Genomic DNA, 12,946 nt, shown 5'->3' on the forward strand with positions numbered 1-12,946 from the left:
CCGAGTGTCAAAGAATGGGTATAAACTTTTTGAAGGGCAATTTATTTTTCTCAACATTTTAAATAAGCAAACCTCTGATAAGCAATCTCATAGTAAAATAAATTTAACCAGAATGATAAAAATGCAGTGGTCACTCTAATAGAGAATGCTTATGACATATTGAGTAAAAGAATGCAAAATCACACATATCTTGCATGGAATCATTAATAAAAACATTTATGCAGATACATTTTTCATGAGTTCATTTACCATTTATTGACTGTCCTCTATGTGACAGGCACTCTGCTAGATGCTGGGTATAGAGTGATTTTTTAGAAAATAAGAAAACAGGATCCTGCCCCCACAAAACTTACTGCTTATATGTATATGTGCTTGGGAATACCCAAAACCCAAAGGATTTACAAGAGGAAACCGCTTCGTTTTTTATTTCACACACTTCCAAAATGTTTTATTTTTCCCAAACAAGTATTTAATTTTACTATAAAAATCTTTAAGAACCTTTTACCTCTATCTTGTTTTAATATTAACACCAGGAGAACTGGTGGCAACTCCAAGCTGCTTTTATTCCCCTAAACTGTGCTTTAGCTCTGATAATAAAAGAAGCCCCTTCCACCGAAAACAGTTTGGCTCAGTGGTAGAGCGTCGGTCTGCAGACTGAAAGGTCCTGGGTTCAATTCCGGTCAAGGGCATGTACCTTGGTTGCGGGCACATCCCCAGTAGGGGGTGTGCAAGAGGCAGCTGGTCGATGTTTCTCTCTCATCGACGTTTCTAGCTCTCTATCTCTCTCCCTTCCTCTCTGTAAGAAATCAATAAAATATATTAAAAAAAGAAAAAGAAAAAAAAGAAGCCACTTCCCATGTATTCATCCCTCTGCTTCCTGAGCCGAGCACCACTCACTCTCCACACCTCAGACCAGGGTGCAGCGTACGTTGGACAGAGTCCTCAGGAGCTCCTCACCGTGTCTCTGCCTCGGGTTTTATGCCCTCTAATCCATTTCTCAACACCACGGGTGTTTTCTTAGAAATTATGATATGTTGCTCTCCTTTCAATGGTTCCCCTCTGCCATCAGAATAAAGTTCAAGTCCAACACAGTTTACAAACACAATCTGGTCCCAAATGACCACTTCAGCCTCATCATTCCCCACCCTCCTTACACATGAAGTAGGACTCTTTTCAACCCTACAGATGGCAGATTCTTAACTATATTGTACCTTTGAAGAGCATTTCAGGCTAGAAGAGGGTTTAAAAACCCTACTCCATTTAAAACTATGGGTTTCTCTTTCCATAGGGCAGCTCAGGACAGGTGTATGTTGCTTTAAGAAAGCTAGACATACAACATTAAAACTGACACCAATACAGACAAACTGTGCAATTACAAAAGAATTCCTGGCTTTATATCCAGATTCACCACAGGGTTCCTTTAAATGCTGCACTTCCCTGGTGCATTTAGATCTTAGAATCAATGAACATTTCTGTTTACAGAATTTTAAATTTGTTCTCCCATTAGGGTTCTAATAAGCAACATGGTACAATAAAAAGAGTATGGGCTTTGAGGTCAAAAAAGCCTGGGCTCCAATTTAGAACTGCCATTTATGCACTGTGGAAATTTGGTAACTTTAATTTCTCTTGGAGCTGAAGAAAGAGCTAAGTGCTGTATATGATTACACATATAGTTATCATAGTTCCTTAATTCTCAGATGCATGTTGTTTTCCCATGTTTTAACATTTCTAAAGTCTCATCTGTAAAAGAAGAGTAATAAAATCTACTTTCCAGGGGGTGCTGTGAGAATTAAATGAGGTAATATCTTTAAGTGCACAAAGGCACTCAATAATCTGCTTTTACCCCACTGGCAGAGACCTCGGGGAAGACACACAAATCCCCTTTAAACCTTCGTGATAAGTAACAGATTGATTTGTACACACTTTCCAGGTCTCTCCGGTATGAAGTGAGGCCTTCTGTGTGAGGTGTGCAGGGAGCGAGTGAGAGACTAACCCTATTGCTGCCAGCCTTGTAGACAGGGCCCCCATCCCTGCTCTAAGGGGTCCGGGCTCCGAATCCCCCGTGGCCTGTATTCCTCTGTCACACTCTTTTTGGGCCTCAGTATAATTCAATGGTCACAGTTTGGATTTTATTCTAAATGCAACTGGAAACCACTGACGGGTTTGGAGCAGATATGATCTTATTTATATTTTTACAAATCTCTCTGGCTGCTGTGTAGACAGGAGCTGGAGGGGGCAAGAGCAGGGGCAGGAAAACCAGCTGGGTGCTATTACAACAGTCCAGGTGAAGACATGTGGATCTGGATTCATCCAATATGGATGGAAAAGACTGAATGGGTCCAGGATACACTCAGGAGGGAAAGCTGGTAGGATTTGCTAATGGGTAACGTGGGGAGTGAGCATAGTCAAGAAATTCTAGTATCAATTTTACTACTTTTTTTTTTTTTTTTAAGTTGGGGGAAAGAGAGTTAAGTAAATCGACTGCAAAGGAATGTCCTTTTTATATTAAAATATAGTGAGCTTTAACGGTCATTGCCCCTCCCCAACTCTTCCTGGCTTCAATGTGAAGGTCACAGTGTAAATGTCAATGTCTCAGGGAGGAGTTCCCCGAGCATCCTATACGATACCACAGGCTCCTGCACCTTATTATTCTCTCTCAGCCCCTTATAATTAGCCTCCTGCTAGAATGTAAGGTCCTCCTCAGCAAGATCTGCCTCACCACCGTCTCCCTCAGCCGGCACCTCACCACCGTCTCCCTCAGGTCAGCACATGGCAGCACACAATGTGTGAATGCACAACACAGCTACAAATACATTATGGATAAATACACACATTTTTCACGAATTCTGAAGAAAAACTGAGAGAACGCAATGACGTCACCGTTGGCTGTGCGTCCCTCAGACACGAACCCTGCACCTGTGGTAGATGCTCACCACGCCTCTCTGCTCCTGACAGTGCTGCAGGGAGTGCTGGAGAAGTCCCAGGCTAGACTGTGTCTTTGGTGACAGCCTAGGGGTCTTGTGAAAACACAGAAAATTAGCAAGCAGAAGGTGGTCTATGACTCTAAACAGAGATGCTAAGAGGGAGTCCACTTGACAAAGCTAACATTTATGTTTCAAATTCTAAGTGAAAATTTTTAAGGGGAAGTAGGAATGAATATCGTAAGTTTTATTCACAACATTGTAAGAACTTTTCAAGAGGAAAAGTTTTGCCTTTCACATGAAAAGGAGAGAATGGACAGGGGTAAAAAAAAAAAAAAAAAAAAAAAAAAAAAAAAAAGAAAAAAAGAAAAGAAAGAAAGAAAAAAAAAAGAAAGAAAAGATGCTTCTGGTTCAACTTTGCAGCAGATAATAAACATCCCCATTTCATAATGACAACTAACACTGAAACAGAGCGGGCAGAAAACGATGCTACTCAGAATATCCCACTTTGAAGCTTCTCTCATTTGTAGATGAAGAGACACCTATGCAGTATTTCTGCAGCCATGTGGGAACTGAAATTGGATCTGCTTCAGTTTCTCAAGTGTCTGTCATATCCAGCCTCATGCTTCAGCAGGCTGGTAAGGGTTGCTGGAAAACAGCATTTTTAAACAACAAAATACTAAGAAGCTCAGAAGGTCACCGATTGTGAGGATGAACTTGACAAAGGGAAAACTTGATGAAATAAGGCCTTTCCCCACTAAATAAAAGGTCAGTATATTTTACCAGCTAAAGCAGGGGACTTGACAGGCTACTTTTCATTATGTCAAAAACACACCCACCCAACTGTTAAAATTAGTAAAGAGGTTTCAGCTAATTCTTCTAAAATTGGATTCTCCATTTACATTTTTTTTCTTAAACTGTGGGGACTTGCTGCCAGCACAGGTAGATTCCAAATGTCAAGTAGGTCAGTAATAAAATGCAAAGCTGGAGAGAGACTTTAAAAGAGACATTTAAAAAATGGGCCTTAGCAGAGAACTGACTGGAACATGCTGTGAAAAGCTTACTACAGTTCAGTACATTAATATTAATAGAGAAAACCCTGCAGTGTTCATAAATAGTTGTGACTTGATGAAATAATTACAAATAATGCAAGTTAAAATCTTAGAACAACTACAAGTGTCTATAATGATATTCTTCCCCCAAAAAGCAAAAATATTTTAAAACCCTGTGGGTTTCCATTGACAAAGCTATTTACCTGAACAAAGAAGAATTCTTTGCTCAAATATCTATCACCTTCTGATTTTTCTTTTTACAAATGAAAACTGGGGAGAGAGTGCCAGAGGGAAGGGCAACAGAGTATTTAAACATTGGGAGAACCATGAGGCCTACATCTTGATTTAATAATGAAAAAGTTTTCAATTTTTCCTTATTATGAAAAGGAGAGTTATCAGTCTGGCAAAAAGATGAAGTTAGAAGTTCACTGTCGGCCTGTCGAAGGCTTTCTGAAATCTGTCCTAATGCAACTAACCCCTAACAAACAAATAGTGTGAGAACTGGCAACTCCCCACGGCACACGTGTGATCTCCAGTGGTCTGTCTCCTCTCTCACTGACATTCAGAAAGGACAGCTCAGAGACCAGTGCTTTTCTGAGTGCAAACAGGTGAAGGCTGTCAGAAGAGAGGGCTGAGCCCTCTAACGTAGGGATGCCAGGCACTTTCTTACAAAGATGGAGAAGGTCATTGTGCGAGAGGCTTAGGAAGTCCCGAGGAGGGTGGCTAACCTGACATCTGCCACCAAGTTCATAACTAAGTTCATGTGTCATAATGGGTAAGTAATAAGTACTTCCCAGCCAACTGTGAACATTAGCATAATTTTTTCCTATTTTTTAAGTAAATGTATTTGTGTTTGCCTCTCTGACAAGATTTTTGTCTTTTCATTAATCACCCTCCAAAACAGGCCCACTCCACAATACGAAGTTCAAAAATACAAAATACACCCTGCTTTTCCCAAATTGATGTTAAGTAAATTTCTTGGCCAAACTGTGGATCCTTCTATTTCATGAGACCGAACTTAATAAAGCAATAGAAAGAGCTTCTTATTTTTAAAAAGCTTTCTGGATGAAGAAAACGGACAGTAATTTATGTAAATGCACCAATCTCAATCAACTTCCCTTGTATGAAAGGAATAAATAATGCAGGTCACTGTTTTTCGGATAACGAGTCCTAACTCTTGGCCAAGGATATGGCCAAGACTCTGACGGAAATATCAGGGGCGTGCATATGGAGGTGACCATAAATAAATGTGTGTGTGATAAACGTGGCTGCTGGGGATAGACGGAAAAAAATAGATATCCAGTTGGACAGAGATGGCTGCGACAGAGGGATAGCAGTATCTCAGGAAGTTCACAGAGGTTTCATGGTCTATCTGTGACAGCACAATTTCTATTAAGAAGGTTTAAAAAATTAGTCCTACCTCCTCTTGGATTAATTCACAGTAATGCTATCTTAGACTGTAAGAGATCTGTCACAAAATACAGTGCTATGTAAAAAAATTTTCAGGAATTAAAAAAAGAGAAAAAACAAGGACCCTAAAGGAAGATGAGTGATTAATAACTTTAAATATCTGGGGCTGTTTAAATGCTACTAGATTGGCAACTATAACTCCAAAGTAGCTACATTCCCCTGGGAAGGGGAGGGTATGCCTCTTCAATCATCCCTAAATGCAAAGAGGTTTGACCCCCATGCAACGGATAAAAGTCACCCAAAAACTGAACAAAAGAGGTGTTTGGAAAAACCAGGACACCATTCATCCCAGCTAACGACTTGTTCATTATGAGTGATGATGGATAAAGACTTCTCATGCTGAGATGAAATCAAGATTTATATGCATTGTTTCCTCTCCCAACTTGTGGGAAGATCATCATCATTTAATTCTATCTCTGCGGCCAGTGATGGGCATCCAGAGAGCTGGTTATCAAACGGCGCAGTCAGCTGGCAAAAGCCGAAACGTGCAGTTGGCACATCTGGACAGAGCCGCCACAGCCGAGGGTGAACAATGACTCCTGGCAAGCATCCAAATTGCTTGCAGACACTAGCAGGTCTCATCTACAACCGCCCCTACCAGCATCTCTCTCTCTCTCTCTTTTATGAGAATCAGATTTTCATTGCTCCATTCAATTGCTCTCCTCTGCCATTTTTTACAGCTCTTATCGTTCCCCTGGAATATGGCCTTGAGACAGCTCATCCGTGTCCTTCACTGTGTTATCTCTCCTAACTTTTATTAAAACTTCAGCTTTCATCTAAAGATAGCTAATTAAGTCTGGAACAGATTATATGCCTTTAAAAGAACACAAGACTATTTTCTTTAACCTGAACAATGATGTTTTTCCTTTCCACAAGATGAAACCAAAGGTGTTTAAGAAGTTTCATTTACTTACAAAGCTAAGACACCTGACAGGTCATATGTAGGCTGATTTATATTAAAAGATATCTGTGGTCTGACAAATCTTTGAGCTATTTTTCAAAATAATCCTTTCTCTATATTGGTAATATTTCACCCCCCCATATCCTTTAAATACCATAGCTAATGCCATAAGCTTAATTTCTGTATGAAGTTGGGAAATGAGAAATTAGAGATTAACAGACATTTCTGTGAATCAAGTGATTTAGCTTAAAAAAATTTTTTTTGCAATTGTCCTTATTTGGTAAAAATGAATTTTTCCCTTTTATTTCATACTGCAAGCACTGCAAATTAAGAGTTTTTCCCACTGAAAGGTATGTGAAAACGAGAAATTAAAAGAAATACTGCAAATTTAGGAATGATTTGGTTTTCAAGACCGTTTTTCACCAATTAATAGTAAGCTCAAATAGCTTAGTCTTCATCTATCAGAAATCATTAATGACAAAGCTTCATAACCGATATGAACACATCCTTCTCACATATGCCACTGACCCAGTACCTTCTTTAGACTTAGGGGCAATTTAAAAATCACTGTGGGGGCTCCAGTGGCGCAATCGGTTAGCGTGCGGTACTTATAAAAATCACTGTGTTGCCCTAGCCCAAGCATGCGAGTTTAACATGCTTGTGCCGGTTTGGCTCAGTGGATAGAATGTTGACCTGCGGACTGAAGTGTCCCCGGTTTATTCTGGTCAAGGGCATGTACCTTGGTTGCAGATTCAACCCCCTGCCCTTGTCAGGGTGCATGTGAAAGGCAACCAATTGATTGTCTCTCCCCCTTCTTTTCACTCTCTCTAAAAAATCAATGGAAAAATATCCTTCAGTGAGAATGAAGCAAATAAATAAGTAAGTAAGTCAGTCACTTTACTTACTGTAGACCTGCTAAACAAACTTTCTAGCAGCAATATCTGGAACATCTAGATGCAAGCCATCACACACATGCACATATGCACATGCAAGCACACACATGCACACACCAAGCAATTTTTAACCAAGGTTTTAAACTGATACCACCAGGGTATAATTTAACTATGCTACCTGAAATTTTCTGAGATCCTTTTCTTCTCTTCACTGCCTTGAGCAAGATTTCTCTCATGGTGACCTTTGGGTTGTCCACCTGAATGAGGGAGAATCCGTGAGCAGCGTTTCTGTAGGAAAAGACAAATATGAAATCATCACCAACACTCAGCCGGAGAGATGGTACTGCAGTCTTCACTGTGTTTAAGAAAGTTTTAATAAGTGCACATCAAAGGGCCAATTATTTAAAAACAGGCTGAAAAAAGCTACTTCTCATAAGAGAGAGACAGAGACAGAAAAGCATTCCAGTATGAACAATCCCAAGTGGAAGAGAGGTGAGAGTTATGGAAGGTTTTTCTAATTTATCTCAAATTGAATCTAATTGGTCTGTGTGGGTCACTCATACCGGCTCCCAAGTCAAATCCTGCAGCAAGGATTGACAAACGATAAACTTGGCTTGTGTCAGTAGATGTCACTGCAGGCAGACACCGACTGCCATCATATTAAAGCTCATGGAGCCTTGGAGGAAAAATGCCATGTATGTGTTTGTGTGTATGGGGGCGGGGGCATCTGACGGCCCAAAGCAATTTAGAATAAGGAAAAGAAAACGCTCTTCTTAACTAGCCAGTATAAGAAACACCCGATATTTATATTTTTAAAAAACAGATACTCTACGTACACTTCAGTAGGGATGTTTTAATCTACCTACTCCTAAAAGGTCGAACAAAATATTAGCTGAAGCATAAACAATTACAAGGCAAAATACTAACACATCACTACTAGTAAGCCTGTAGCCAATCAAACCTCAGGGGGTGGGGATGGGGTTCCCATGTAGATAGGAAAAAACTGGTGAGGAACAAGCATCCTGAAAACAGAAGACCACCTTTATTGAGACACAACTTCGCTAAGATGGTAATTGCAACAGCAAGCATCACAAACACTCCTCACTACGCTTGGGCACCGGGACAACGCGGGCCCATTCCAAGAAGCTCGTGTAACGAATGGGACCCAAGTTTCTGACTACGGAACACGGGAATTGCCACAAGGAGTCTGGTTGCCTTCCCATTCCCCACAAGAATCTCACGGGGGCACGTGGCCAAAAAACATGGCAGAACTTCCTATTGACAAGGAATGGGAAACAGAAGCCAAGCCCCAAGCTCGGCCCGGGGACAGCTTCCCGGTGGCAGGGCAGGCTGGGAGGCGCCTCAGCCCTCGCTTGGACCCAACCAGGTGGCTGGCTAGCCACAGGGGCTAGGGGCTGGTCTCCAAACCAAGGACCCGATTTGCTTCCCTAATACAAAGACATCTCCGCACCCCTCCTGCTCCGCACGGCGTGCTGTTTGATCCCTGACATTCCATTTGTTAAAAAGCAAAAGCCGACGCGGGCCTCTCCGGCGCGATCATCCATTTTAACTTGGTCAAGTTCTTGCTATCGAACAGCAGGCCTGAGAACTGTCAGGCTAATTTTCCTGAACACTCTGTTACTGAATCATGCCTGAGCCGGGGCCATTCTTTACCTCAGAAGCTGGACCCCATCCCAGAACAATCTTTAAAAGTTTATTTTACTGATCAAAGCAAAATAAGAAATAGCTCTTTTCTCAAAACTATATTTAGGGAGCGATGCAGTAAGTGATACTTTGGCAGGAGTACTGAGATGGAAAGTGCCTTGTGCATTTAGAAACTTGGGGGTATTTGCTCTGGCGCCGGGCCAGCGTGTGTTTGGAACGAATGCCAATCATCCGGCGTTCAGACTTGCTTCCCCGGCTCCCTCCTCCCGAGCCAGGGAGTGCTCCATCTGTGACAATATGCCGGGCGATGGATGAGCTGGGCCTAGGAGGGAACACACATTCTCGGGTGCTCGTTCACAGGACTGGGCTGAGCCTCACGAACTCCCATCCGCCTGGGTTCCACCTGAACTCTTTTAGATGTGTCTGCTTATACACTGCTAACACTCTCTCCTAATCTGCCGCTGGCTGATACCATTATTTCACACCAATATGTTTATGTTTCTCGGCACAGGCGGACTAAAAGCTCAAAAGGAAGCCCTGTGTTTGGACGAACTTCCATAAATTAAAAGTGTCCTTTTAAAAGATCTTTTGAGCCGGGGCCTGCATGGGTTGGGGGGGGGGGGGGGGGGGGGGAGGAAATCCCTAGTCTGTATTTTTCTGTCGTTTTACCAAAACGTACCTGGGTGACAAGGTTAAAGCCAGCCGAGGAAATCCCTGGCACTTATCATCCGCAGGCATTACTGATAAATCGCGCGGTGGAGGAATAAAGGATTACCTTCTGTATTTTTTCATTACACTTTTCTTTTGTTACAGAATACATAAATCCATTGTGGCACAATGTAATATGTATCACCGTGCTACACCTGCGGACGCTTCCGAGCGGCTGCCATGTCTGTGCAGTCAGGAATGATAAGTGAACCACCCGTGAATGTTAACGATAGTGATCATTCTGAGGTAACTCGGCTCTCCATCTTCCTTTACAGCCTCCGTGCTGAAGCCAGGGTAGCAGGGTTCACGGGAGGAAAATGAAAACAACGGCGAAGGGAAGGGGCACGCACGGCTCGCCATGTGCCTTCTCCGGGGCTCCACTGCGGTAACCGCGCCCGTTATCGGGGAGCGGGGCTGTGACCCTCCCCTGCACGATCGGCGGGCCGGATGCGTTTCCCCGGGTCAGCCTCGCACCCCACGCTTCCCTCCTGCAGAGGGTGCCAGCTTTGGACCTTGCTCCAGGTCTGCAGCACGGACGGGGGTAACATGTTTCTAACACACAAGGGTACAGAACGGAAGTGGCTTTCAGAACCCATGCAAGTGCAACTGCAACTGCTAAGTCCCGCTCCCATTGAATAAATGGATACGGAGACTCGCCACCACATTTTCAGCTTGGCTTCCAAACATTCGGAGTTTTATGCCCCATTTCTTCACATCCAGGGTTTTTTATGGGCTTTCTAAAAAGTCTATTGAAAAAGTCTATTTCTAAGGCTGCTTTTATTCCATGCTGAGTCCTGGGCCTGGGACTGAGAAGGCCAGGATCTTGGGGAAGTGCTAGTGGCAGGTGGGGCGGGTGCTAGTCTTGCCTCCCTTCCTCATGGCGCTGCATGCCAGTCAGGGAGTTGGGACCTGGGACGGCGGAGGCCAGCCCACAGATGGACAGGCGGACGATGGACAGGCAGGTGGGCCGCAAACCCAGAGTCTCGACTCGGAAACTGCTCCTCCTCCTGCTCCTCCTGCGGTTGGCGGCCTGTTTTCTGCCAGCGCAGGGCACCCTAGGGCCCGGCCGGGGAGAAGCGGCGGCCCTGCCGCGGCTCCTTGGGCCGCTGCGCTGGGTGCAGACGGAAGCGCCACTTCAGGGAGCTGACTAAACGGCCAGGAGCGCTTCAGTCAATTCAAAGTTAGGTCCTGTCAAGTCTCGTAACCGCTGAGAAACGTATGGGCGTTTTAAAAAGAGATTTCTCACTTGAGGAATTCAGCGCTGTCCCAGAGCAAAGGCAGTTACCAGCAGGAAGTGTTTATACCAGCATTAACCTAACACAACACGATTTCTCTGCTAAGTGCTAAAGTGGAAGTGATGGGGCACAGAGGGGAAGCAGGGGCACGGGCCTTTATCTGAAAAGCTTATTCACAGGGAGAGCTGGAACCAGGACCCAAGCTGGAAGGCAACGTATTAGAGAGGAGACACATGGGCTGGGAGTTAAGTCCCTTTGGTTCAGATCCCGGTCCGTGGCTAACCAATATGGCTGCACCATGTGGGACCTCAGCTGCAGCCAGGAAACGAGGAGGGCACTTCCCCCCAGAACTGTCAGGAGGATAAAGCGGTCAGTGAACGCCAAGCACCTGGCACTGAGGCTGGCAAATAGTAAAGGGAGTTTAAAAATGTGTTTTCTCATGTTCCCCTTGTCCCAAGTCACCACTCGGAGAGAAGAGGCCCACTTGTCCCCTGTCCCCTAGCCCCTCAGGAGAGATTGCTTATCTGGGAAAAGGGATCTGAGCCCTCACAGTTTTATGTTGTTGTTGTTGTTGTTGTTTTGTCTATTTATTTTTTAGTTGGTTTTAGGGAGTGGGAACGAGAAACAATGGATCATTTGCTTCATGCATGCCTCCACTGGGAATAGAACCCACTATGTGGGTATGTGCCCTGACTGGAAAGCGAACCCGTGACCTTTCAGTGTGTGGATGACGCTCCAACCAACTGAGCCACACTGGCCAGGGAAACCCTCACAGCTTTTTGATGGGCAACACAGGGCCATTAAAATGTGCAATTCGCTGGGCATGGTGGCAACATGCAGGGGCACTGGCAGCAAGCAGCCTCTCTCTGGCCCAGCATCAAAACCCCCTTGAAGCTCAAAGGAGAGCACTCGGGGCTCCATGGTCCAAGTTTTCCTTTTTGAGAGCGGAAACGAGAAGCAGGGGTGTCCCACCTCAGCTGAACTCATTGGCTTTGGATGGAGATGAGGGAAGTAAAATATCATGGTGGGACTGCAGAGAAATTCAATGAGACTAAGAGCCTTTTAATCTGAAAAGCGCAAGACATTATTCAATAATTATAATAATAATAGCAGCAGCTACTATCTATTGAACAATTACCATGTGCCAGATGCTGTATTAGGCTTTAAAATTTTACATTAACTAATATACTCCTAAAATAGGTAATATTATTATATCCATTTTATAGAAGCTAAGGCTGGAGGCATTAGGAAAGTTACCTGTGGTCACTCATCTATTAAAGACCCTATTTTGGATTCAGAAATCAACAATATGATTCCCAACACAACTAACACAGTCTAGTGGGAGAGAGAAAGAAGCAAACCAAGAGTTGTAGTTCTGTGTGATGAGCACAAAGATGGAAGCCAGCTCAGAGAAGTGTGAAAGCACAGGAGCACTTGACCCAGCAGGTAGAGGTGAGGGGGTCAGAGAAGCTTCTTAGTGGAAATGTCTCAAAACACAGTCATCATTTAGCTCTACGCCATGCTCAGAAAGATGGTTTACCAGGAGGCAGTGAAGTAAGCTCTACAACGGAGCCTGCTATGGAGTCCTAGCTCTGCCTTCCTTGGGTAAATGATATAATCTAACTTTCAGTTTCCTCACCTACAAAACATATTAATTTTAGACTGTAAGACTGGTGTTAGTGTTAAATACTTCTAAAGTAGCTAACATGATACCTAAATAGAAAAAAATACTTACTAAGCAAGTTAGTATAATAACTATGGGCTCTTCTTTAGATTTACAAAGAAGTAACATATAATGAGGAGACAATGACAGTAGTCAACATTTACTGAGGATGTGCTTTGTTCATTTAATCCTCCCAGAAAAAGCAGGTGCTGTTATCAGTTCCACCATATCTAATAGAGGGCATATGCTAACTGACTGTCCCACCCTCACAAATGGCAACACCCACAGCCAATAAGGAGAAATATGCTAATTGACTGCCACACCCTCAAAGATGGCAGCACCCAGTCCCCTCAGCCCTGCTGGGGACACCCCCAGGTGGGTCCAGCCGCTCTGTGCACCTGCCTCTGGAGTACCCCAGTCCCTTCAGCCCATGATGCC

At 43.7% G+C, this 12,946-nt stretch overlaps 1 protein-coding gene across 14 annotated transcripts in view; it reads right to left on the reverse strand.

The window, feature by feature from the left end:
* MAPKAP1 (MAPK associated protein 1) overlaps nt 1-12,946 on the reverse strand; it is a 181,271-nt gene that overhangs the window by 83,206 nt on the left and 85,119 nt on the right. For all 14 annotated transcript variants that reach the window (XR_006739881.1, XM_045572087.1, XM_045572086.1 and 11 more), the window contains one exon: nt 7,416-7,525. Coding sequence is in view for 13 of the 14 variants with exons in the window: in XM_045572087.1 (XP_045428043.1) it covers nt 7,416-7,525 (110 nt within the window). In the remaining variant the exon portion in view is untranslated. The remainder of the gene's footprint in view (nt 1-7,415; nt 7,526-12,946) is intronic.

Source organism: Pipistrellus kuhlii, unplaced genomic scaffold (assembly GCF_014108245.1).
Source record: "Pipistrellus kuhlii isolate mPipKuh1 unplaced genomic scaffold, mPipKuh1.p scaffold_m20_p_43, whole genome shotgun sequence".
Classification (NCBI taxonomy): domain Eukaryota; kingdom Metazoa; phylum Chordata; class Mammalia; order Chiroptera; family Vespertilionidae; genus Pipistrellus; species Pipistrellus kuhlii.